Source organism: Chelonoidis abingdonii, chromosome 2 (genome assembly GCF_003597395.2).
Source record: "Chelonoidis abingdonii isolate Lonesome George chromosome 2, CheloAbing_2.0, whole genome shotgun sequence".
Lineage (NCBI taxonomy): Eukaryota > Metazoa > Chordata > Testudines > Testudinidae > Chelonoidis > Chelonoidis abingdonii.
In genome coordinates, this window is record NC_133770.1 from 197,751,945 (window position 1) to 197,779,884 (window position 27,940).

The 27,940-nt window shown below is 39.2% G+C and overlaps 1 protein-coding gene across 1 annotated transcript; it reads left to right on the plus strand.

The window, feature by feature from the left end:
- CYB5A (cytochrome b5 type A) lies at positions 1-27,822 on the plus strand. Its single transcript, XM_032771677.2, has 5 exons — positions 1-218; positions 14,703-14,831; positions 20,304-20,333; positions 25,317-25,351; positions 26,472-27,822. Exons 1-5 carry the CDS (start codon positions 84-86, stop codon positions 26,548-26,550), a joined length of 408 nt encoding a protein of 135 aa, XP_032627568.1. The 5' UTR covers positions 1-83; the 3' UTR covers positions 26,551-27,822.
- Positions 27,823-27,940: the final 118 nt, after the last annotated feature.

A 27,940-nucleotide genomic window follows, 5' to 3' on the forward strand; every position in this document is an offset into this window, starting at 1 on the left:
AGAGGGGTGGGGAAGGGGTGAGTTACTCCTCCGTGGAGAGCCGCTGTTACGAGAGGAGGGTCGCGTGCTGCTCAGCGGGGGAGATGGCGGCGAATGCGCGCGAGGCGTGGCGGGGCCGTTATTACCGCCTCGAGGAGATCCAGGCGCACAACCACAGCCAGAGCACCTGGATCCTGCTGCACCACCGCGTTTACGACCTCACCAAGTTCCTGGAGGAGGCGAGTGCCGGGTCCGAGGCGCGCTGGGCTCGGGAGCCGGCGGCGCTCGCTCGGGCTGCTGGAGAGTTTAAATCCCTTGGCGGTGGGTGGAGCGCTGGGGGGTCCCGGCACCAAGCACCGCTCGGGCTCCATAACAAAGCACTCTCTGTCCCAAGGGGCTGGGCACTGGCAAGCCGGGGACGGGGGCGCAAAACTCCTGATCACCTGTACGCGTAGGCCTGTGGGGTCAGAGCCTGAGCAAAGATGGTTGCGTCTCTTCGTAGGGGGTAGGGTGCGGCCCCCGTTGGGAACACGTGGGGATATCACTTCAAACCAGTTTGAAGAGGTACACGGTGTGTGGAGGCGGAGGAGTATCAGGAGGTGCTAGACATGGGGAGTTGCTACTTTTGAGACTGCTGGTCTGGCCAAGTTAGGAGGGCTTGAAAATTGCAACTCGTTCTTGTGCAGCGTTTGCTAGAAAGCACCTTTGTCCCCTGAGGGGGAAAGGGCTGTAGGGTTTGGCTGGGCGCCGGTGATCGAGGTCAGAAACAGGACCCTGCCTCGTTCTTTGTGCAGTTCAGCGGGTCTCTCCGATGCCGGGACCCTGCCCATTTCAACACACGGGTCCCCAAAACGTCCCAGTCCTTCTGAAAGGCTGACGTGTTGAAAACTGGTGTCCAGGGCATAGGATATAATTTGATTTCACTCTGTGCATTTTAGTGGTACCATTTCCTTCCCCCCCCCCCCCAGCATAGAAAAACTACATTTAAAAGAATTTCTAATAGCTAGATTCCTGATAGCAAATGGGGTCATAGAATCATAGATTATTAGGGTTGGAAGGGACCTCAGATGATCATCTAGTCCAGCCACCTGGTCAAAGCAGGACCAATCCCCAAATGGCCCCCTCAGGAATTGAATTTACAACCCTGGGTTTAGCAGGCCAATGGCCAAATCATAGCTCAGTGATTTAAGAGAATGTGCATATGATAAAAGTTGAGTGCTCACTCATTTGCTTCAACAGTTAAGCTTGTAGGCTTGTGTTAGAATCATCTTTAACTGCATGATTCTCTTTCTTTTTTCAGAGCCCCTGACTTATTTAGTGAAGGAATGTGATTGTGCATGATTAATAACATTGTTTCCGATAACTTAATTAAACAGCAATGAAGAAAGCAAATGTGCACTGTACAAATTCCCTAACCAATTTTTTGAAAAAATGGTCTTCATCATGATGATTTTAAAATGAGTATCTAATTTGGCAACGAATTCATCTTGTATCCTTGGTTCATTCACTGTGAAGTATTCAACTTATACATGATGGCCAAAATTTTGCTCTATTATTCAAAATACTCACAGGTGTGAGTTCAGTTAATTCAAGGGAGTTACTCCAAATTTACTGTAACTTTGAATAGACTTTGGCTCAGAATATGTATGGGCCTGTAAAACTGAGGCCTCCAATTATTTCAAATTCCTGCTTTGGTATTTAAATGTGCTTTAAATACTTGTGCTTCAGGACATAAGCAGACTACTCTAAGGTTTTGTTTATACAAAGGTACTCGTATCTTTAACTGCTGGTGCAGCTTTACTGGTAGAAGCTGTAGTGCAGACAGAATGTTATCTTCACCACTATTTATGTGAAATGCTCAAGTCATACGTCTACAGTAGTGCCCACTATTACTGTCTGCATCAATAATGAATTACTGGTGAGACACATACTAGTGTATATGACTAGTGACATTCATCCTCCGAAGTGGGTGTTCACCCACAAAAGCTCATGCTCCAATATGTCTGTTAGTCTATAAGGTGCTACAGGACTCTTTGCTGCTTTTACAGATCCAGACTAACATGGCTACCCCTCTGATACTTGATACTAGTGTAGACAGCCATAGAGAATTCAGATTCTTGTGGTTTGAAATGGGGGGGCTTAAAACACTCTTAAAGACTATATAAAAGTATATGAAGCTTGCAAAGTAAAATGCTCAAGATTACAGAAGTTCAGGATTGAGTTCCATGTATTTATTAGTAATCTTTAACAGAGTACGGAGTCATATTCTGTGTGAAGAAGGGTTTATCTGCTGTTGCAGGTAACAACTAAAATACCTTGGTGACAGGTTTCAGGGTGGTAGCGGTGTTAGTCTGTATCAGCAAAAAGAATGAAGAGTATTTGTGGCACCGTAGCCTAACAAATTTATTTGGGCATAAGCTTTTGTGGGCTAAAATCCGCTTCATCGGATGCATGCACTGGAAAATACAGTAGGAAGAAAGATATACACAGAACATGGAAAAAATGGGTGTTGCCATACCAACTCTAATGAGACTAATCAATTAAGGTGGGCTATTAGCAGCAGGAGGAAGAAAAACTTTTATAGTGATAATCAGGATGACCCATTTCCAGCTGTTGACAAGAAGGTGTGAGTAACAGTAGGGAGAAGAAAATAGCTTGGGGAGATAGTTTTTACTTTGTGTGATGACCCATCCACTCCCAATCTTTATTCAAGCCTAATTTCCATGCTGATTTTTTTCCCTTACGTGTTTTCCACTGCATGCATCCAATGAAGTGGGTTTTAGCCCATGAAACCTTATGCCCAAACAAATGTGTTAGTCTCTAAGGTGCCACAAGTACTCCTCATTCTTTTTATCTAAAATTACTATCAACTAAAAGATTAGAAGGGAAAAAATTATCTGCTGTGGAATCTAGATGATACATAAAACTCAAGCTTTGTTAATCCATAAATCTTTGCCTCATTGAGGATGGGGGTTGGATGTTGTGGTGAGAACATGAGACCTGTGTATACTATAGCTTCTGCTGTTGCTGTTACCAGTGGAACTGCACCTTTGGTAAATGATGGCCATCATGCTTGTTTATGCAGACAAGGTCCATGTGTACTGATGATGAAATCCTGTGGGTAGGAGAGATTTCATGCAGCTAGTGAAATTAGTGATTTTCTGACTAAGCCAGTTTTCGCTTGGCAGGTAGCAATACTAGAAGAGCTTTTGAGAGATATAGTCAGTGAACTTCCGGCAACAAATGAAATGTTTGTTCAGAAACAACAGCTTAAATCATTCTCTTCCCAGTGTGTGTATGTGTGTAATGCAAGTTGTAAATGTTAAAGGGAACAACCTCTGTAACATTTTCAAACTTTCATGTCTTATTTTCCATTTACAATGAAATGATTCCAGTTTTAATATCCATAGAACAAATGAGTAAGCCATGTAGGAATAGTGTGTCTCAAAGAATAACTTGTCCATAACTAGAATTTGCAAGATCAACTAGAAATGTTATTCGGGCAGCAAAGGAACACTTCAGTTGCTCAGGGTCAAATTCTGTTTTTACATTGGTGTAACTGAGAGGAGTCTTCATAGGCAGCTATTCATCTTTTATATAGAATATTTTTAATGTGCAAAATTTGATGATATCCTCCTCATGTACACATTTTTTGAATAATAAACATTTTTTAATACCGTGACATCTTTTCTACAGAGCTGAATCTGCTGTTTGTTTGTAATAGGTGTTTCCCTTATGCTTTCAGTTTTTTTAAGCACTTGGTTCATATGTAGTACAATAGTCATCTTGCACGTGTCTGGGAACTCTCTTTTTATAAGATACTGCAGCTTTGTTAGTATGGAAGCTCATTTGGGTAATGCTGTAATGGGAACACAGTTTGATCATGAAAACTAAACGCTTGATAGCCCCACCACTGCAACAGTGTGTCCATACCTCTTCAATACTTCAACATCATTCTAGGGCAGGGGTTCTCAAACTGGGGGTATGGAGCCTTCAGGGGATTACGAGGGTATTACATAAGGAGTCACAAGCTGTCAGCCTCCACCTCAAACCCTACTTTGCCTCCAGTGTTTATAATGATATAAAACATAAAAAAGTGTTTTTAATTTATTTGCAAGGGGACACATTCAGAAGCTTGCTATGTGACAGGGGTCACATGTACAAAAGTTTGAGAACCACTGTTCTAGAGGAAGGGAACTCCTTCTACCTGGGTGGGTACTACATTCACACATGCCTGTAATTGTTTCAAATCCTGCATTTGTCCTGTTGTTGGTGGGGAAGGAGACTGGAGAATTACTGCAAGGTTTATTTGTAACAGAAACAGAAGCCTTTTCTGAGAGCATTTTATGCAGCAACCTGAACAAGAGTAAAGATATTCTTCTACAGCAGGGGTTCTCAAACTGGGGGTTGGCACCCCTCAAGTGGTCAGAGTTATTACATGGTGAGTCACGAGCTATCAGCCTCCACCTCAAACCCCCGCTTTGCATTCAGCATTTATAATGGTGTTAAATATATAAAAGTTTTCTTAATATATGGGGGGTAGAGTGGGAAGAGGGTAGCACTCAAGATGCTAGCTATGTGAAAGAGATCACCAGTACAAAAGATTGAGAAGCACTGCTCTATGGGGCCATTAAAAAGTGAAAAGTTTGGGACCACAGTCTGAAAATTATGAGGTTGTATTTCAACATCTTTGAATGGATGTTTCTGAAACTGAGCTTTAGTGCTGTCCTTAGTGGTACTATCGGTTGAGGTGGTAAATAAAAACAAATTCAAGTGAAAAAAATGGACATATGAACTAATTGTTCTAAACAATGAACTAATTATTCTAAATTAATAGTCTTTAAAAAAAAAAAAGACTTCAGTATTGGAGTGTACAGTTGTGTGTGGTTAATGAGTCTGGGGGGAAAATATCATGCCTTAGTAGGCATCATTTAATAAGGCTGGTGGCATTTGTATTTCTTCTTGGCTGCTTTTGGGCCCCTCTGTGTGCAGCTCATCTGATGTCCTAACATTCTCTAGACTAGGAGGAACCATATCAGGATACATAATCACTGGATTAAGCTTAAAGGGGAGGTTGTGGAATCCCTATCATGGGAAGCTTTTAAGACCAGGTTGGACAAACAACTATCTAGGGCTACTTGATCTTACCAGAGTGCAGGAGGCTGGACTTGACTTCTCAAGCTCTCTTCCAGTTGATTCTGTGAAGGCATTACATCACATAGATAGGTGAGAGGCCATGGGACTCTCCTTGCTCTGTGGTATTTTTACCACATGCTGGAAAGCTGTGGATGCTTTCTTTGGATATGCCACACCTGATCTTTCAGTTGTCTGGGCCATGGTAGTAACGCTGTTACTCAAACTCAGGTTACATCCTACCATAGCAAAATCTTGATGGCCGTTTAGGATTTACTCTTAAAAAGTACTGAGGGCTCTTCATATCCATTGAATTTGTTGCAGGTTTGAACCTGTAATAGTGTAGCACAAGCCATTAACTTCCTTTCTTCATCCCTTCTCCACACGCATTTTAAAAAGTATTTACTGCATTCCTCTTAATATGTTGAAAACTAGTAATATTTTATTGTCTTCTGGCATGTCTACAAAATCAAACCTAGTAGTTCAGGAGAATACATTTCTGCAACATAAGATTTATGCAAGAATACAGACAACCAAAACAAATTTAATAACACCTTGAAATAATACATTGTTTGATGCTAACTGGAGAGAGAATTGCCTGTTCCGCTGATGAAATGACTTAAACCTTATATACAGCAATTCCTTGTGGAAGTGAATTTGCTTAAAAGCAATGCATGAATCAATTGGAAGGTAATAGCTTTGTATTAAAAACAGGTCTGTTAGTACCCAATACACAAGTGGAAACTGCTAGGTATCTCCTGTGAGTTAAGTAAATAATAATTCCATTGTGAAAGTGAGGAAGCTGGAACAGAGGTTAGCTTGCCTAAGGTCAAAGAGGGAGTCTGGGAAAAGACCGTAGAAGTCTGTTCCATGCCTTAAATAAAAGATCATCATTTCTTACAAACACTTGTGAATTGCTGGGAGTGGACAACATTGTATGCTTGATGTGTAGGGTGGATGGATTTTTTTCTAAAATCAGTTTATTGAAATCAGCTTTAATTTAAGTTCAATACATACTTTTAAAACAAATTTTTTTACAATTAAATTTTAAATTGACAGCCTATGTTGAAGCTTGGACTTATCTACTAAAATCATTTAAATTAAGTAGTACACATTTGCTGTCAAGTTTTAAAGAAAGTAAAACTACTCAAGGGGTGGAAGTTTCTGGCTATGTATCTAGAACCGAAGTTTGTTGAAGTACCCTAAACTAGTTTTTGACAGCATAGCCTTTTCTGCAAGTGCAGAGAATATTTTCTGCATTTTGGTTTATTCAGTTCAATGCCTAGTTCATGCAAAGTTTAAAAAAAAAAAAAACGGGAGTTGAAAAAAGCTGGAAAGCTTGTTTTCCTTTTAGTTTTCATTCATGGATTCCAGGTGTGAGGGGATGAGATCTACTAGTTCTAAAACACTGAAGAACATGGTAATAAGAAACAATCAATTCAATATATTAACTCTACAGATAATACTTCCTTTGTTTATTGAATTAGTTTCAAATGCAAAACATATTTTAGTAAACTTTTTATGTATCCAGTGCATGTATGATAGTTTATTAATTAAATATTAATTACATTTGAGTTTTCATCCAAACAGATCTTGACACAAGTGAAATATGAATAGTAAATAAAGCATGTAGTATTCACCATTTTCTAATATAATAAAAATGTAAAAATTGAGTCTGAATAAATGTACATCAAGCAATATAATTGCTTAAATAAATGTGTAGTGTATCCTCTTAGCAAAAAGCACCATATTTAGTGTAAAGGCTATAGTTCAGTGGTTCTCAAACTTTTATATTGGTGACCCCTTTCACACAGCAAGCCTGAGTGCAACTCCCCCCGTTATAAATTAAACCCACATTTTTTTATATTTAACACTATTATAAATGCTGGAGGTGAAGAAGGGCTTGGAGTGGAGGCTGACAGCTTGCGATTCCCCAAGTAATAAGTTTGTGACCCCACCTCGAGGGGTCACGACCCCTAGTTTGAGAACCCTTGCTATATAGTTAGATGCATATCAACATGTTTTGATAGTTCTCAACCAGTGAGAATCAGCCTTTCTTTAGCAATATAACTAAAAGGTACAACTGCAAAACATGATTCAGATCAATTATTTAAATCAAGGTTTCCTGCTTGCTGTTATAAATCATAATTAAAATTGATTCTAAATCATGTTGATTTAAATCAATCCACACTGCTTATGGCTCCTTGAGGTGGTGGATAGGTTACATTCTGGGTCCCAGAAGAGATTGACAAGGAAGACCCAACAGCTGTGTTTAATTAAAAAAAAAAAACCAAACCAAAAAAAAAACTGTTTAGGATGATAGAGAATTCTCAGAAATATGAACAGGTTTATTGAACAAGTTTATCTCTTGTCCAGGAGAGAAGGTCAGCAAAGACTCCAGCTTGTGGAGAGCTATTGCTCTGTGAATCCTGGGTATGAGACAGGATTCTCAATGTAGATTTTTAGCTGAAAAAAGTCATAGATACAATTGAGGCTTTTAAACTTGCTTATATTGCACTTAAGTGGTTCTCAACCTGTTCAGTACTATGGCCCTATTACAAAAGATATTTGAGATGCCTCTCCCATAGTTTCAGATCTTGCCTTTAGGAAACAGTGTTGTCATGACCCCAGTTTGAGAATCTAGTGCTCTTTAAATAGTTAAGATATTTGTAATTTTTACATTTTAAAATATAGGGAGTAGCACACACTCTGTAAATATGGCAAGTGATAAATAGCAGACTTTAAAGGATGCCTATCAAGTTTCTAACTTTTTCCCCATATCTAAGCATAGTGATTCCCTTATCAATCTGCAAGTCTGGTGTGATTAACTGAAGAGTACTTTCTCCTTGTAAAAGAGAGACTGAAACATATGGTGGCCTGATTCAGCTCCTGTTGAAGTTAATTGGAGCTTTTCCATTAACTTCAGTGAGAACTGGATCAGACCCTTGGAGAGACAGATTTGACAGAGAAACAGCTGAGCAGAATCTGAATCTGAATTGTGCCTCTCCCTTCAGACTCTAGATGTGATCCATTCTAGAAACACACTACTACACTTGTTTTAATGTTTGTCTAATCTTCAGTTTCCAGTCTGTATTATCTGATTATCAGCTCCAGGGACTTGCATCCCAAAAGTTTGTTTTAGCAATATAATTTTCAAAGGTAAAAAATGTATTTTGTGTGACTGTCTTATCTGCTCTAGCTGTGATGTCACTTTGGGGGAAATCCGTCTGATAAGAGGCTAGTCAGCTATCTCAAAAATGGGATTTGGGAAGATGACAGACAAAAAGTAAAATGTTACTGGGATGCAGGAAGGAGACTACTGTGTACTATGTTGCAACACAGTAGAACTCATCATGTGACTATTCATTCTTTTTGTATGGACAGAATGAATCTATTTGTCTATAGTGGAGCTTGGGTGTGATTCCCAGCACATGTAGATGTACCCACATTAGCTCCTCTTGAGCTAGCTTGCTCAAAAATAACACTGAAGCTGGAGTAGAATGGGCAGTGGCATGGGTTAGCTGTCTCAGTACATAGCCAGAGGGCCCAGACAGATACATACTTTGGGCAGCTAGCCTGTACTACTCCAGTTACACTATGATTTTTCACATGTTAGCTCAAGCAGAGCTAGCACTGGTATGTCTGTGTAAGCTGGGAATCCACCCCCACCAGCTCCAAGTATGAGGTAGCCTAAGTGACAATATTACAGGACGCATAGCATCATTCTGTAATGTAACAGTATAGTTTAGCTCCACCTGCACAGTGAAGAACACTGGTAAAGTATCTTTGGGGCATGTGCTTGCTTAAATGTAACAGTCTGTGAATGTAACGTGTGCATACTACCTTAACATTGACAGCAAAACCTTTCAGTTGTATTACATAACTAAAATATTGATGACGCATGGGGGTTGGTATGAGAAGACTCTGAAATCCTAGCTCTGAGAACTGCAGTGAAGGAGCATGAAAAGCATTTGTGGGGACTTACTAGAACTTGTGCAGATTCAATTAAAAGAAGTAATATTTAGCTCTTATTTCTAATAGTTCTTAGTACTTTATATAGAAGAGTAAATACTATCCTCTAACAAATGGGGAAAAGGGCACAGAGGTAAGCTGACTTGTCCATGATGACTCAGCTGATGGGTGAATTATTAAAAAAAAAAAAATCCCTTTCTCCTTTGGCTCCCTTCCCAGCTGTAGTAGTTTAAAACTACAAAGACAAAATGGAGATCATTCTTCCAGGCTTTTGAAAACTTATCTGAGTATAGAACTCATTAGATAACTTTAGTGTCCCTACTTTATTTGGAAAAGCACCCTATACAGTATACCATGTTGGGGGGAGGAATCAGTCATTCTGGGAGCAGTCCTTCAATCCTTTTGAAGTGAGTGGGGGTAGATTAAGTCTCATCTCTCCCAAATGCAATCGGAGGGCCTGCTGCTATAAAATTCAAGTGCTTGTGCTATTCTGACTCCCTGCCAGTGCTGCTTCCTGCTCCTTATTCCCTATAGTGGAGACCCAAATATTCTGATAGTGGCCTTTTCCCCTACTGTGGATCCAGATTTTTGCAAGCTTGCTAAACCATCTTCAGTGCTGGACCCAGATCTGAAGATTCATGGATATTGCCTTAACCCATGGTGTATGGAAAAGTTGCTTAATTAGGGTGGCTAACTTCATGAAGCTTTGGACTCTGACAGAGAAAAGGATCAATGACTTGTACTACTTGGAAGGTTTCAGAATATTAAGTAATACAGGCAGTTGACTAAGTTGATAACAGCATTTCAGAAGTTCACTTTATTTGATAATTTTTTTCTAATCACTATATGCTTTTGTCAAAATTATTGAGAGTTTTCTGGAATTTAAGGCAAAGTCTAAAATAGAAAACTTTGCTGATATTGTAATGTCAGGTGTGTGATTTTTCTATTTTGCAGTGTTTCTATATTGCCAAAACCCTAGAGTAGATGCAGTTATAGCATCATAAAAGTGCTTTTGCTGATGTAACTTATTTTGCTTGGGGAACTGGCATAAGCAATATCAGAAAAAGCATTTGTGTATAGCTGTGTCTACACTACAAGGGTTTGATATAGCTCTCCTGATAAAACTTTTCTAATGTAGATCTGGCCACAGTATGTATTAAGAAATTCCAAGATTCTCCATTAAAGGAAACACTCTGGTGCAGCATTTGTTTACACATGAGTTGCTGAAAAATGTCAGATAATCAAACTGAAATAATTAACTTCCTGGTGTTACATTAAGCTATTAAAGTAAGAGAGAACCTTAACACAACTTGGAAAGTTGACTTTTAATGACTTCCCAATGGAAGTCATTTCTTTGAAGCCTAATCTCCATTGACTGGCCTTACAGTTGTCACTTTCATTTGTTAAGAGGATGTAGTACAGTATTATGTTTTTTTGTCTTCTACAGAGAACTGAGCACTTCAGTGGGGATGTTTGTAGGTATATGAGTTTATTTAATGAGTAAGATAAATGGCAAGAGCTTCACTGATATGTAAAGTTTTGAAACATTTGTATTTAATATATGTTTAGCAGTTCAAGGTACAAATCACTGGGTTATGTATTTTGTCTACTGTATGGCTGGCAAGTATGTATGACTATCTGAGGTTCGATTCACCCTTTAGTTTTACCAGTATAGCTGTCAGTAATGTGAAAAAAAAAAAAAATTACAACCCTAATTGGGGGTAGATGCAATTATACCAGCAAATGGATTTTTTTGCCAGTATAATTTATTACATTTGGGGAACTGGCTCAAGCCATACCAACCAAAGAACTCTTTGGCTAGCATCAGCTGCATCTCTGCTAGGGAAGGCTTTACCATTGTATCTGTAGTGGTAAACCCTTTTAAATGTAGATAAGGCCTAAGTTACTTGCTGTGGATAAGAGATTGTACTTTTAGGGCCTAAAGTTCTGAAGTGGTTTTCTTTTCTATTGGGGGGCTATTTATTTCCAAGCATAGTAGATGTAAAAATGCTCAAAGCTTTTTTTAAAGTTGGATTAATCCTTTCTGAATACTTAGTTATGCAAGTAACTTTGCTGTCCAACAGGTTATGTTGATTCAGTTTGTTAAACATACTGCAAATTTCAAAGGTAGTCAAGTTTAGTGCTCATTTAAGACCTTTGTCCTGGCATTTCACCACATAGTTACAAATCCTGGCCATGAATCAGTTTTTGATAATGAGTGCCACATCTGCGTTGTGTAATCTCTTTTCTGCATACCCTCTTTTGACCTTTTTTGGCTCAGTTACTATGCATAATCTTTACTCTTTGCACTTGTTTAACTTCTCCTTCTTTTGCTTAGTCATTGTGGTTGAGCACAGATCTGACTTCTTTAAAGAACTTCTATAGTTACATAAATGTATTTAAAATAATGAGAATTAGTACAATTTATGGGTATTTTGGCACTGCCACCCTACTTGAAACTCTGGTAGCAGCAACTGTTTCCATGTGATAAGTGTGAGCCAGGATTATTTTCTTAACTTCGGAAGATGGGCAGTAGGCTATAATGCTGGTACACACAGCTCAGAGCTGCTGAAGTGTATAAACAGAGCTTTTTTCTGCTATGCTTCAACTATAGGGCCTTTCTGTCCATTTTGGCTCAGACACTAGGAAGGAACTTGTCTGCCAGTAATTTTTATTCATTCATATTTCATATATAAGATACAATTATATCTCCAAATCTACATTAAAAACATTATGCTTGCCAAGTCGAACACTTCAAGGTTAGATTGCCTATGTAACTTTGATTTGGCTCCCTAGTGAATTTGCATTACGGTATATGATTATATACTATTTTTTCCTCACAGCCTCCCCGCCTCATTCTGTGATTGGTTAGTTATGCCATATTTTTCAGCTTTTCCATTCAGTGTCTGGCCTCCAGCTTTAATTAATGTACATCACCTAAACTCTTTGCTGAATTCAAATATAATTTCTTCATAGGCATTTCTCTGATGCTCTGATCATAAGATCTTGAGTACTGTGGAAACATTAATCTTCACAACAACTCTGTGAAATTAGATGGTGGTATCTCCATTTTACAGTTGGGGAACTAAGGCCTAAAGAGATTAAGGCTGAAATTGTCGATGTCCACTAGTTTAGAGAGCCCAAAATGAGACTTTTAACGCCTGATTTTTTTCAGAGTACGTAATATTTTGTAGCACATCTTCAGAGTTTAGGTCCAACTGACTTTGGCTGCAGTGAGTGCCAAACACTTGGGTAGATCTGGTCCTACGTGTGTCGTACTGTGATCATATGATTAGATGTCTCATCATGCATATGCAAAAGATAAGTGAATTAAGGTTGCACAGACAACCTTAATTCTGGCATTGCCTAAGATCTGAGTGCTTGACTTTGCAATTTGTATGTTCTTTTAACATTGTTTCGAATGTTATATCTGTACACATGCTTATAGCATCTCTTATTATATCTCCCACCATTGGATAAAGTATTAAAAACCTATTCTGTGGCTCTATTAAAATAAGTGTTTTAACTGCAGTGATGCAAGGTGCTAGTATTTAAACAGTAGATTATTAAATTAAGAAGCTGTTTTAGCATCTAATCATTTATGCTGCTTCACTGCTGGGGTGCAATTTCCCCAGTTCTAAGTCTAGAGGAGCAAACACTTCTTATTACTTACATTAGATTGAATACTTTTAGGTGTTGAAGAAAATCTTTCTTAATTGGAAAGCATGGTGTTCTCTTATTCTTATTATGGCTGAATTCCATCCCACAACTTGATTCACAGCATGATTTATCTCTACCATCTGGTAAGCACTTGTTGAGGAAACCTAGAGAACCCTCGAGTGTGTCTGGCTGTCTCTGAGGGGAGTGGGATGAGGAAGTTGTATGTTGTGTCACAGATAGGGCCCTACCAAATTCATGGGCCATTTTGGTCAATTTTACGGTTTCGTAAGGTTTTAAAAATTTTAAATGTAATGATTTCAGATATTTAAATCTGAAATTTCAGTGTTGTAACTGTAGGGGTCCTATCCCAAAAGGAGGTTGTGGGATGGTCACAAGGTTATTGTAGGGGGGGGTCTTGGTATTGTCACCCTTCTGTACTGCTGTTAGTGGCAGCACTGCCTTCAGAGCTGGGCAGCTGGAGAGCAGCTCTGAAGGCAGTGACGGCACAGAAGTAAGGATGGCATGGTATGTTGTTGCTACCCTTTCTTCTGCACTGCCGCCTTCAGAGCTGGGCTCCTTACCAACAGCCACTGTTCCCTTGCCACCCAGCTCTGAAGACACTGCAGAAGTCAGGATGGCAATACCCGGACCCCCTTATAATAACCTTGCAATCCCCCCACAAACCACTTTTGGGTCAGCACCCCCAGTTTGAAAAATGCTGATTTCCCCTGTGAAATCTGTATAATATAAGGTAAAAGTACAAAAAACCAGATTTCACGGTCCGCGATACGTTTTTCACGTCTGTAAATTTGGTAGGGTCCTAGTCATAGATACTGGTTTATGATTTGGGTTCAGTGTAACTTAATTACCAATTACATATAAGTCCAGTTGGCCATATCTGCAGAGAAGTGTTGAATAGATTTTGAGAGAACAGTTCTCATTCTTTCCATCCCTGTGGTACACCCAGAATAGTTTAAATGAAAAGTCAGAGGAAAGTTGCATTGCTTTTGGCTCTGCTCCTCTCTTGTGACTAAGTAGAAAACATCATTCTCTAGTAACCTGAGGGCATCTTACCTGAGCACTGATTTTGCTTTTAAAAAGTGTCATCAGCTGTGCATTTCAGATTAACTCTGCCTTGCTGTTCTTGGACTCTGTCAGCTGAAATCTCACTGGTCTAGCTTGTACTGCTTATAGATCTCTGCCATAGTTATTTCTGATAAGAGAATACTCTTCTCTTTTTCAGGATTAATACATTTGATAGGTCTTGTGCACAGCAGTAGCAGATTTTTTACATAAAGAAAATCTGGTTGTGAAGCCACATCAGCAGGGAGAATTGAGAAGATGGAAGCACTTTTAATGCCAGCATTCCTTTGCGTTACATTGTGTAGCTATAAGAGTTTGAGGTAACATTTTCAAAAGCAAGGTCTAGACAGACTCTAAAGATAAAGCTTTAATAAAGTAAAAAATCATTTGTTGCTCTCATTATTGAAGTCCATAGCATGTAGTATGGTAGGATTTGCTTCAGCTGTCACAAACGTAAATAATCCCAATGTAGGAAAGCTGTTGTAGTATTGTTTAAAGTTAATTTGCATATGTATTTAACTTTTTGTTATGCCTTGACTAGTTCTGTCAGGAATGTCAGATGCTGCTTCTAGCAATTGTAGTCATCCAGATGGAAGATTTGAATGAAGAAATTATAGTTTAGAATGTAGGGAAGAAATCAGTTTGCAAAAGGTAATTGGGAAAAAATAAGGGAAGGGATTTTATTTTCACTCAGTGTATAACCCATGGGGCTCTTTAAAATAGTGAAGAAAATTGAATGTCTTTTAGAACATGCCCAATGCATTTTTTTCATAATCAGGGTCTGGTTTGACAGCTGAAAAATCCTTCCACCTCCTGTGACTTCTGGAAAATACTAGTAACAGTGCATGAAATCTGAAATTTGTATTCTCTCACAGCATCCAGGTGGTGAAGAAGTCCTAAGGGAGCAAGCTGGAGGAGATGCGACTGAAAGCTTTGAAGATGTTGGCCATTCCACAGATGCTAGAATGCTGTCTGAGACATTCATTATAGGGGAGCTTCATCCTGTGAGTACACAATTGGTGTACAAATATTAATGTCACTACAATTTTCAGTGTTTAGACATTTCTGTGATAAGCACACTAAAAATAGAGCTAGTAACCGCCTGTGCTAGCCATACCTTATTATTTCACCACACCAGCTAACTTTGGGTGAAGCCACACTGCTTTTTCCTGCTCAGGTAGAAACTGAGAGTTGAGCACTCTGAAGTGCTCAGATAATGTATCAAATCATAGTAAGGGTACAGTTTATCTCTCCTCTTTGAAATGCATTACAGTTGTGGTTTTCACTTAAGTTGACAAATAACGCTACAGAGCACTAAATCATACTGCACTCTCCAATCTGTACATCATGATCTCTCTAAAGATAAGATGATGATCTTTAAAATAGTATATCTGTGAATTTGTGTAAACCTTTTATAAGAAGTAGTCATCTACTGTACTGAAGGAAGTACTCAAAATGATCATTAACATCTTGCACAGGATATGTAAGCTGAAATTGGACAGAGTCCTGTGTAGTCCACATCTGTACCATTTATTTGTTGCAATAAAAGTGAATTTCAGAATCTATGCTTCATTATTTTAAAAATATATTTCTAGCCCTTTTAGTTGTCAAGGTAATATTGAAAACATGAGGAAAGTATAAATAATTCAGTTGTTAAAACAGAGTTATAAATCTTCACCTCCAGCTCCTTTTTTGATCGCCATGGAAAATATAACCTGGGCATCACCTTTGATTTAGATCTCTCGTGGGTTCCTTGCATCCAGGCCATATTTAAGTCTTGCTGATTCTTTTGCAGAACATCTCTAAGATACAACCATTCCTGTTTATCCACTTAGCTAAAATTCCTCCAAACTCTTATCAGCTCATGTCTCAGTTACTGGAAAAAAATCTTTCTCTGGCCCAGACAAATGCAGTCATGTCCCATTCACATCCATTCAGAATGCTGCTGCAAAGGTCATATTCCTTGCCAACTGTCTCTTTGACCATCTCACCCTGTTTGTATTCCTCACTGACTCCCTTTTCTCTTTCACATCAAACATAAGCTACTTTCAAGGCCCTTCATGGCCTATCCTAACACTCCTTCGCTCTGGTGCCCAGAAAAATTGGTCTATGTTCAGATTCGCTGGTGCGTTGATGCCACTGCCTATTGTGTTGTATTGTTTCCTTGTAATCCTCCTTTTGTCTGTACCCATCTCTGGTCTCTTAATTTACTTTGGAGAACCTTTCTTTTTTGTTCTGCTTCTACTTGTACATCACCTTGTACAGTGACGTCCTGGTCCATAACTAGGGCTCCTAGTTGCTATGGTAATACTACTGCTACTACTACTAAAATGATCCCTGAGGCCAGAGAAAATTTGGAAGAACAAATCTAAAGTGAGCTGACACACTCATCATGGGTTATTCTGAAACAAAGATGACTATCAACATTAATTATTTTATTTTTGGGTATTGTAGTAGACATATGCTGCCCATGGTGCTAACCTTAAACTGCTTCACACCTCATGTAAAAGACCCAGCTGTCCCTTACTTCACTGCCAATCTCCAGCTTCTGTCATCTTGACAACTTCTGTGATTTTGTTATGCACACAGTTACCTGAGGTATAACAAACAGGAAACACTGGCTTCATACTGTGTGTGGTTCATAATGTATGCTTTTATAAACTGCCTTTTAAAAACTTACCTGAATCTGCCACAGACTTTTCATCTGTTGCCTTAGGGTGCTGTATAATTCAGGGCCATTGCAACAGAATGCCACAAAGCACGTCGACCTTGATTAGTTTGCATCTATCTATTGTACGTGTGTGAATGGTGGAAGGAGCTGTCAAATCAGGGTAATTCAGTTATGCAGTAGACTAAAGACATGTATCTTTTAGAAACATAGGAAATGTAAATCTTCTGGTGCATAGAATTGTGAAATGCATTGGAGAGTTGCATTCAGTTGAATAAGGAAATGTTCTGGGAATTATTTATAAGCAAATGATGTTGTCGTCATCACTTCCATAACTGCATTGGTCATTGGGGCACCATCACTGATGAGAAATCAACTAACTGTCTCCACCTCTGACGATTGTGTCAGTGCTTGAGTCTCCACGAAGTCCATTCCTGTTCACTCTTTTATGTTGTCAGTTCATCTTTTCTGTCTACCTCTTCTTCTCTTCCTGTGTACTGTCCCTTGGAAGATGATCTTGGATAGGCCAGATCTTGTTACATGGCCATAGCTTGCACTTCGTGGTCGTGAGGAGGTCTTCATATGACCCAGTGCATTGAGTAGTGATGTTACAGACCTCCTAGTGACGTGGTCGAAGTAGGAGATGCCCAGGATTTTACCAAAGTATCTCATCTCTACTACCTGTATTTTCCATTCAAGTTTGTCCATAAGGGTCCATGTCTCACATGCATACCGAAAAATGGAAATGACCATTGCATGTAGCAGTTTCAGTTTGGCTTCTAGGGAGATATTCTTATTCAGCCAAATTCGCTTTAGCTTTGCCACTGCTGCTGATTGCACAGTTCTTGCCAGAATTTCTGACTTTGATCCTTCATCCGTGATTGCCCCCAAATACTTGAACTGTTTCACTGTCTCTAGCTCTTGTCCGTTGATGGGGATATGTGAGCTTATCCAGTCACATACGTTGTTGGCAGCTTGGTTTTCTCTGCACTGATTTCCATGCCGTATTTTGTGGAGGTTTCATCCAATCATTTCACAAAGTTGGCTAGTTCATCTTCGCTTCCTGCCAGGTTGTCAATGTCATCAGCGAACCGAAGACTTGAGATTGTTCACCCCCAGTGCTGACTGTGCATCTATGATCACCTAGGGCATCAGTCATTATGTGTCCAAATAGATGTTAGTGTGGGTGAAAGAAGGCAGCCTTGCCGGACTCCAACAGTGGTGTGAAACCACTTTCCTATTGTGCCATTGACGAGAATTGCACTGCTGGCCTTGGCATATAGTTGTTTAATGGTAAGAATAAACTTAGAACTAACATTATACTACTACGTGGTTGCCTAGAGAGCTTCATGCCATACTCTGTCAAATGCCTTCTTGAAGTTGTCAAAGACGTGGTAGATGTCCTGCTGGTGTTGTAAGTACTTCTCACATAGAACATGAAGGTTGAAAATCTGTTCTGTGGTACTTCTTCCAGCGTGAAGGTCAGCTTGTTCTTCAGTGATACTCTCCGTTTGTGGCTTCAGTTTGTTCAATATGACTTTCAACATCACTTTGTTGGGGTGGCTAATTAAGCTTATGGTCCAGTAATTGACATAATTGCAGGTTCTTTCTTTGGCAGAGTGATTATTAGTGACTTGTCCATGTGGAGGTCCACTCACTGGTCTGCCAGTTCTTGCTGCAGATCTTGGTGAGTACATCTATTACTATTTCTCCTCTGAATTTCATCTGTTTGGCTGGGATATTGGCAATACATGTAGCCTTTCTGTTCTTGAGTGATTTCACAGCTGTCAGCACTTCTTCAAACAGTACTGGAAAGTCATCCTCCTCTGACTCTGGGCTATCTAGGACACTAGGATCTCCATTTGTCTGGTGGTTGTATTGATCAGAGCAGTAGTTTATCCACCTATTCATGATGTTCCTTTCTTCTGTAAGACTGTTCCCTTTTTTGTCTTGAATTGTGTTAGCTTTGGTCCATCTTTCCTTTGTCAGATCCTTTACAACCTGGTGTCAAGTATCAGAGGGATAGCCATGTTAGTCTGGATCTGTAAAAGCAGCAAAGAGTCATGTGGCACCTTATAGACTAACAGACGTATTGGAGCATGAGCTTTCGTGGGTGAATACGAAGCATCCGACGAATTGGGTATTCACCCACAAAAGCTCATGCTCCAATACGTCTGTTAGTCTATAAGGTGCCACAGGATCCTTCGCTGCTTTTACAACCTGGAAGGCTCATTTGCTATTTTTATTATTGATACACTCTTCAATTTTAGAGCATCATCTTTCAATCCATGTCTCCTTGGCCACCTTCATTACTTTTTTTATCTTTCTGCTAGTCGCTCTGTATTTATCAGCTCCCTCAGTGCTGTTCTTGTCTCTCTTAAGTTCTCTTCTAATGTCACACATCTGTAGTGTTTCATTTGTGACCCATGGTTTTGTTGTCTTGCGATGTTTCCCAAGGATGTCCATTGCTGCCTCATTCGTTAGTGTTGAAACTGTTGGTCATTGTTTCTGTCTTCCTCTAGAGCAAGCAGTGGGGCAAAATTTTCTGCCCATTATTGCTTGGAATGACTCTGTAGTGTTTTGGTCACTAAGTCTTTCCAAGTCAAACTTGGTTCTGGTGAATTTTGGCCTGACAATTTTCCTCAGATGCAGCCAAAAATTTAGCATCACAAGGTCGTGATCACTCTCAATATCAGCACCAGGGAAGCTCCTTGTCTTAGCTCTGTTAATCCCAAAACAAAATCGGTTTTGCACCATGATGTAGTTGATCTGGCGGTGATTTAGACCATTAGGTATGTGCCATGTTGATTGTCTGCATGCTTTATGTGCTCCTAATGTGTTTGCAAGATCCAGAGTGTTATAGCTAACAAACTCCAACAGCCTCAATCTTCTCTCATTGGTTATCGCATTACAGAATGGCAAGATTATTGTGGCCCTATCTGCCTGTGCGTCAGTACCTGCTTTAGCATTGTAATCTCACTATACAGTCAGGATATCTTTCTTGTGTACCTTATCCATTATATCTTTGGAGCTGAATGTAAAAATCTTCAGTTTGCTCATTGTCAGTCTGTTGTAGGGGTGTAGACTTGTACCACTGCCTTTAAATGGATGGAAATAAGCCTGCTGGACATTGGGCGGCATCCTAATAATGAATTCTTTATCTTTATGCACAAAAAATCCTACGCTGTTGACATGTTTGTCCTTTCCACTGTAATAAAGTACATAGCCTTCTTCTATGTGCCTCTCCAAAGTTCTTCCATCTGCTCTCAGAGATTCCTAGGAGGTGCCAGGTGTATTGTTCTACTTTGTATGTGAGTTCTTTCAACCTACCTATTCGTCTGAGTGTCCCTACATTCCATGTGGCTATGATGATGTTATCTCTTCCACGGATCCTCTTTGTTGGAGTTACGCTAGTAGTGTACTTGTTGCATCCGCTCTGGTGGGAGACTGATGGAGCAGTCATTATTAACCTGAGATGCAATCAATCCGATATGGACATGGTTGACTAGCTCATCACACATTGTGTCTTGGGCAAATTTCTAACCTGATGGAGCCCATCCCTCTCCCAGCAGCCCCCTTTTAGTTGCCTCTTACGAGATGCAGGAGGAGCAGGGGGTCTATTCTATGCTCAGACCCACAACCTACTAGATAACTTATGGCAGTGGAATACAGCTTCATGGTCTTAAGTCTATACTGTGGAAAAAAAATTACTGGCACATTATTGTTAACTGAAACTAGTGACCTTCTCAGAAATCCTCTTTTGTACACTTCATTCTTGTCTAATCATTTTCCCCTTATTTTCCTGCAGGATGATAGAGACAAAGTTCAGAAACCAACGGTAAGTGTCATCACTCTGAAATCTCAAATCCAGTGTTTCATCTGGACACTGAGGTTTTTTGCACACAGTGTACAGACTGAGACACACAAGGACACGAAGGTCAAGTTTACTTGAAAAATAAAACCTTAAAGTAGTTTAAAGTACTGTACTTGCTGTGAGACCCCCTGTCAATCTGCATGGCTTCATGGTAAACATTTCCTATTGTCTAAAAATGTTTTCTTCTGTTCTTGTTAAAATTCCCCCTCACCAAACAAAACAGGAAATTAATTCCAGCCTCTCATTGTTTGTTTCACTGTATAGAAAGTACCACCAAATGCACAAATTAACTATTCTTTCTAGTTTTTAAATAAAAATAATCTTCAGTGTTAAGTGTAAAAGTCAAACTTTAGGTGCAGGTTATTAAATTGTCTTCGTTTAAGTTTTGTATGAACAGTTGTGGATAGAGCTGGTGGGTTTCTAATTACCTCAACTTTTACAGTGTAGCTCTTGGCAAAATGGGCACATTTATTACAAGCATGGCAGTTACCACAACTGTACACAATTAAGGTGAAACTAGAATAAAATTGCATCAGGTCTGAGCTAATTACACCTTCTCTATCAACACCTGAAACATTTTAGGTTAGGTAAACACAGAATACTACTACCATGGTTTTTTTTTGGTGCTGCTTCTGTATTTACAGGACATGCATCCATAACAGATGCTTTTGGGTGTATCTACAATTAAAATAAAGCCACAGGAATTAGTAGAAGTAGTGCCAGCAAATTGAAAGTCAGCAGCAAATTATGAGAGCCAGTAGTTGTTTGGATTCTGATGCTAGTACACCTGTAGGAGGTGCAGCAGAATGCCCACTAGGCAATTAGATTAAACTATGCGATCTTGCTTGCTAATTCTCTTCCAAAACTTAGTTTCTTGGAGACTTACCCACCCAGTCAGGGATGTCTTAGTGCTCTCTTTATAATTGCACCAACTTTGAGAGCACCCCAAATAATTTGCTTTGAAAAAGGTATACATTTCCTATTACTCTCTAAAAAAGTTTTAAAAGTACTCTAGTAACATTAACTCACCCACTGTCTATATGTTTAACAACTAAAGTATGTATTCTATACAAGATTCCAAGATTGTCACTGTGTCACTCTAAAGCCTATTATGTCTCTAGAGTCAGTGTGAAGCTCTGGAACAGCAAGCATAATGGAGGGCTTTTTTTGTTCAGAATATCACTGGGTTTTGCAATCTGTTACCCTCCAGTTTTTAAGTTTTCCATCACTTTTACTTTACAGATTACACCCACCTGGTGCATAGCTACAGTAAGGCATGTATCTATCCCATGTCAAGATTCCTGGAGCAGGGGTTCTCAACCTTTTTCTTTGAGGCCCTCCCAGTATGCTATAAAAACTCAGGGCTTCAGCTAGGGAAAATGGGGGGCAAGCTTGGGATTCTAGGCTTCAGTTGCCTGGCAGGGGGGAGGCTTTGGGCCTTCCAGGCACCCCATGGGGCGCCTGGGGCTTTGTGGCCCCCTACTTTAGAAATGCTGTCTTTGAGCGATAGCTGAGTTAATGTACACTTAATTTGCATATAGCAATTTCAATGGTTGTATGAGGGAGACTGTACAGATAGTGGGTTACTTGGCCCAACTGCCTCCTGCACAAAGCAACAGGTTTCCCATTACAACCCTCCAAGACAACAATCAGTGCAACCACCCACACAACAATCAGCAGACAAAACAATCTAAACACTCTCAGCATCATAGACCCCTCATTCACTGCCCATACAAATCTATACAACTCTCCTAGCACAACACAACCCATAGACAGATCAGCACAACCACCCACACAGAAAACAACCAGCGTACACAATCATCTTAAATATCACTCTGAAGTCTAAAATGTCGGAGTTGATGTTAAGTGATGGAAACAGTTACAAGCATAGCTGAGATCTTTTTGTTTAGAATATCACCAGTTTTCAATCGTCACTGGGATTCATGGTCTGTTACCATCTAATTTTTAAGTTCTTAATGGCTTTTAGACACATGGCTTTATGAATTACCCCTGTGCAACTGCTCAAGCTTTCAGCTACTAGTAGTTTAATTAGTAAACTAACTTTATTTTCTGACTTTCTATTTAAATGTGTAACCTTAGCATTGCAATTCTTTGTTTTAGTATCTTGTTTTTAAAAACAAAAACTTGCGACTTTAACTGATGTCCCTGAGATAAATGGGATGGTGGATGAGTGAGTTCTCACAATTGCTCCTGCTGTTTGGCTGGAGGAACTGTTAAGGGGTGGGTTAACAGGGTAGCAACACACTTGAAAAATGTCATTAAAGAATATAAACACTTAAGAACTACAGGCCAGTCAGCCTCACCTCAGTCCCTGGAAAAATCATGGAGCAGGTCCTCAAGGAATCAATTTTGAAGCACTTAGAGGAGAGGAAAGTGATCAGGAACAGTCAGCATGGATTCACAAGAGCAAGTCATGCCTGAATAACCTACTCTGTGATAACTCCTTCTATGATTAGAAGATTGACCAAAGAAATCTGATGAATTCACAAGGACAAGTCCAGAGTCTTGCACGTAGGATGAAGAAGAATTCCATGCACTGCTACAGACTAGGGACAAGTGGCTAGGCAGCAGTCTGCAGAAAGGATTAGGGTTACAGTGGACGAGAAGCTTGATATGAGTCGGTGTGCCCTTGTTGCCAAGAAGGCTAACAACATTTGGCTGTATAAGTAGGAGCATTGCCAGCAGATCGAGGATGTGATCATTTCCCCTCTATTTGGCATTAGTGAAGCCTCATTGGAGTAGTGTCCAGTTTTGGGCCCCACACTGCAAGAAGGATGTGGAAAAATTGTCTCCAGTGGAGGGCAAGGAAAATGATTAGAGGCTGGAGTACAATGACTTATGAGGAGAGGCTGAGGGAACTGGGATTATTTAGACTGCAGAAGAGAAGAATGAGAGGGGATTTGATAGCTGTTTTCAACTATCTGAAAGAGGGTTCCAAAGGATAGATCTAGACTGTTCCAGTGGCAGATACAGAACGAAGGAGATAATGGTTAAGTGCAGTGGGGGCAGGAAAAACTTTTCACTAGGAGGATGGTGAAGCACTGGAATGGGTTACCTAGGGAGTTGGTGGAATCTCCCTCCTTAGAGGCTTTTAAGGTCAGGCTTGACAAAGCCCTGGCTGGGATGATTTATTTGGGGATTGGTCCTGCTTTGAGCAGGGGCTTGGACTAGATGACCTCCTGAGGTCCCTTCCAACCCTGATATTCTATGATTCTATGAAGATGTGCATGCAGGTGTGTGGGACCAGGCTCTGTTTCTGAAGGATTTACACAGATAGTTCACTCTTTCAATAAGAATTGGTATTCCTTTTGTGAACAGTCCCAGCATCCTGTGTTTTAGCTGAACAAGAAGACTATGCATTGTGATATTCCTTGTAACATCACTGGACTTTGTAAAATATTGGCAGATGCTTGAGTATATTCAGTAGTGACTTTTTTTTCAGTTGCTGATAACCTGTCTTTCATTCCACTTTGAAGAGTGGATAAAAATCATGATTTAAAAGAAGTTTTTCATCAATTTTTTAAAAAGCTAAAGTTTTTATTTCCATTTTGCTAGTTCTTTACTTTCTTCCTGATATGTAGTCCTAAAACACCTCCTTTAGCAATTTGTACTTGTTTCCTAATTGTTAGTGGAATTTCAGTTTTCCATAGATTTTCTGCTGCGAAGTTTCACATTTTAGATCTGTGCTGAACGACAAGTCCAAGAGCTCGTTGTTGTTTTCCTGTGAGAACAACACTAAATTATTAAGCAAATAGCCTGTGCTATCTTTATAACCAGCACTATCTTCTGATGTGTTGCACTTCCATAAATCAAGAAAATTGAAATGTTTTGACCAGACTATATTCTCCATTAGGAGTTGCTGTTTGAATTCATTGAGATTTGTGCTCCAAAGTCTGAAGTGTTTTGAAAATCTCACCCTTAATGCCTATGCAGGAGTTGTAGGAGCTTAACTTTAGGCTCCGGATTTCAAAATCACAATAACTTTAATGTATTGGAAGTCTAAATATCTAACACTATAAAGCAATATGCTTTTGACATGACACCAATCTAATGTCACTAATGAAGTTGTTGAATACAGTGTTAACCCTTAATGTGAATACTTATGCACATGCTAAACTTCAAGCACATTGATAGTTTCATTGCTGTTAATAGGGTTATTCCTGCTTAATTGTTGATCAGAGTCTAAATGTTCAATACTTTGTTTTTGCCTGTAGCAGTTTCTTTAAGTTTGAAGAAGACATCTGAACAGCAGTGGCATTTTAATTTTAATTTTATTTTTGTGTGTGTGCGCGTGCACACACTTTAAAGTTGCAGTAGCCCCAAACTTCACATTAGTTTTACAAAGCTTCAATATGATGTAAATTATTCACTCCACCCTCATTCTCAATACAGAATATTTATACAAATTTGGGGTTATTTAGCTTGAATTATTGGCAACCAAGAAGCCTTGGACCTAAAATGATTGTTTTTCTGTTGCAATAATTCAGCCTTTGAAATGTTTACCTGAGATTGAAACAAGCATGGAAATTTTAGGCCCCAAAGAATATCTAAACAGTTCAGAGTCTTGCTATAACCTTAACTTCAAACATTAGTGCAACCGCTAACTAGTAAGAGAGGGACATTAAAAAAAACTATTTGGCAACAATTTTAAGTAACCAATTTGTTATAAATGAGTTATAAATTGCAGCAGGAAACATGGAATCACAATGTTATCTGATTAGCAAATTACTATTGAAGTTTTTAACTATAACGCTGCCTTCATCCAGGCATGATAGCTGCATTAGTGGCTTGCTTTGGCTAGTTGTTGGGAAAAGGTACGAACAAAAGTGTTATGATGAATCCATTTCCTTTAGCCAGTTCTCTGCAGGGAGGTGGAGGGAAACTGCCATTTATGTTCAGTATCTTAGTTATGACTTTGTTTTTCAGGAAACACTTATTACCACTGTGGACTCTAATTCCAGGTATAGTATGGCTTGTAATGTCATAAATTAAAACAGAATGGTACTTCATCGTTGCCCTTCCCTAATTCAATGAAGTGTGCGTGTGTGGGGGGAAATACTGTTCAGTTCAAACTACTAGCAAATAAGATAGTGGATATTAAGGGCTTATCAATGCTAGGAAGTTAATTTGTAGTAAGATAAGGAGTGAATTTAAAGCAAAAAGGCATTCCTGATGAACTCCCCTGTGTGGACACACTCATTCTAGAATAAAGAGCATTCACATAGGAATAACTAGGAGTAACTTCCTGTGGAATCAGACCCTAGGAATGGATGACATGTGAAGCTGTTGCCATATGTAAATCCCAGATTTGCGCTCAAAACTCTCCAGGGCATCTTGTCATCTTACCATGAAGATTTTACGCTTCATCTTGAAGTTAAGAGGTTACCTTGTTCTAGAGAGGAGCTGGTATGCTACTAATGCAGGAGATGCTTGGTGATCTTACAAGTGCTGCTGCTGTCTCTAGCTACTCTGGATATCTTATTGATAAGCAGCAGCTCAGAAAAGTCTTTGCTATTGTTGCTGCATCTGAGTTAAATATAAAGAGGATTCTGGGCTAAATGTAGAGCAGCACATATAGTAGAATTTAAAAATGTGCACAAATGTTCTGGGCATTTCAACACAGTCCAGCCAGAACTTAATGCATTAATACTGTTCATTACATAAAGGAATCCTGTGACTCAAGAACCTTCCACATCACTTCCAATAGGGGAATTGAAGTACCAAAAGTTTTATTGGGAAAGCTCTCCTGTATCTGCTCTTCAATGGATGGCACAGTTCTGTGGCAACCAAGCCATGGCTTTAAGTTTGACTGGAATCTTCTTGTTCTCCAATCAGCAAACTTATAAAAACTTTATTTCGAAGTCTAACCGTGGACACTATCATATTGGCTGGCAAGAGCATATCAGCAGCATTGAGTCTAGACTAACCTGAACACTCCCCCAGTCAAAGGCTCTTATCCTCATTTGAAGGGTAGAAAAGGAAGAGGGTACAAAGTAAACTTTATAAGCAATAAAATATCACTTTTGTAATTTAGCAGCTGTTAGACATTGCATGAAAATAATTCTCACTGATTCCTTCTAGTTGGTGGACCAGTTGGGTGATCCCAGCAATAGCAGCGTTTATTGTGGCCATGATGTATCATTTCTACATGTCAGAGTAAGCATCCTACTGAGAAGCAATACAAGGAGAGACTGATTTGGGAAAGAAAACAAAAGCCATCTTAACCCACTACACTTCCTGACAAAAGAATAGCTGAAAAGAAATTTTTAAAATTGAACTTTTCCAGATAACTTTCTCCTGTGCACTTTCTTCTTTATGCTACCTTTTACTTACTATTTAAGTGCTAAAGGTAGTGTATATATTTGTATAACACTGTTTTATTCTCTGATGAACCATTTGAGATAACACTGATTTCTGTATTACAACAAACATGTATGTACCAGCCTGAAACTTGTAACATTGCTTCTTTAATGTTTAAGGCTCTGTCTGAATTTAATATGAATCCTTCAGCCCTAAATAACTATGAAAACTGGTGGGCATGTGTCTGTGAAAACACTGTTCATTTTATCTTTTACCCATAATCTTGTATTCTTTGCTTGCACTCTAGCACTGCTTTCAGATCAATGTTTTTCTTTCTACATAAAGAAACAAATTCCATTTTTAACCTTTATTTAAAAATAAAAGGGAGAAGGCTCTGTAGTCGTAGGTCTAAGGGTCTGTAAAGCTTGTAAACATACATAGTGTGTAGCCTGTACAATGTGTGGACCTACATGTCAGGCTGTACAATGGCCTACTTAAAAGAGCTTCCTGACATCTTTGTACCTAGGACTGGTACAGAGTGCTACCATAAAAAAGCCAGATTGCTTAATTCAGTTGCTCTTTAGAAAACCATCACTGATGCATAGTGAAAATGAAACTTAGGATAATGTTTATATGAAGTGTCCCAATTATTTCCCTATCTATTTTAAAAAAAAAAAAAACATACAAATTAAAAGCTCTTTTATTGGTTCTGCCTTTTTGGGGGAAAATATTTTATGTAATTTCCACAACAGGTAATTTTTCTAAGTGGAGCAAAATATTGCTTTTTAGCAACCAGAGCTTTGTACTGACGTGACTGTGACTTATCCTACAACTTGAGTCAAATCCTTAGGAAATCTTCAACTTAAAGCTATAGTTCCTAGTGACTGAAACTCATTATCTAAATCTCCACTAATGACTCAGTTTACTGTGCTCCTTCTTAGTACTAAGGAAAAAAGGTAACATACAACTTGTACTTATAAAATAACTCTTTGGGAGAGGAATCTTGCTGTTTGCGTATTCTGGGGCAATGTTTTTAACTTCTGCTACTATATTTTCTATGTATTCGTAAGCACAATATTCATGAATAAAAGCAAATCCCTGGTGTATCTTCCCTTATTCCTATAAAATTGGATTTTCTGTCTCTCACATGTATTAATTCCTACTCAGCAGATGGATTTTTCTATGGGTATGTCTACACAGCCATGTGAGAGTAGGATTAGTGGGCTTGAGTCAGCTGACTCGTGTCAGAA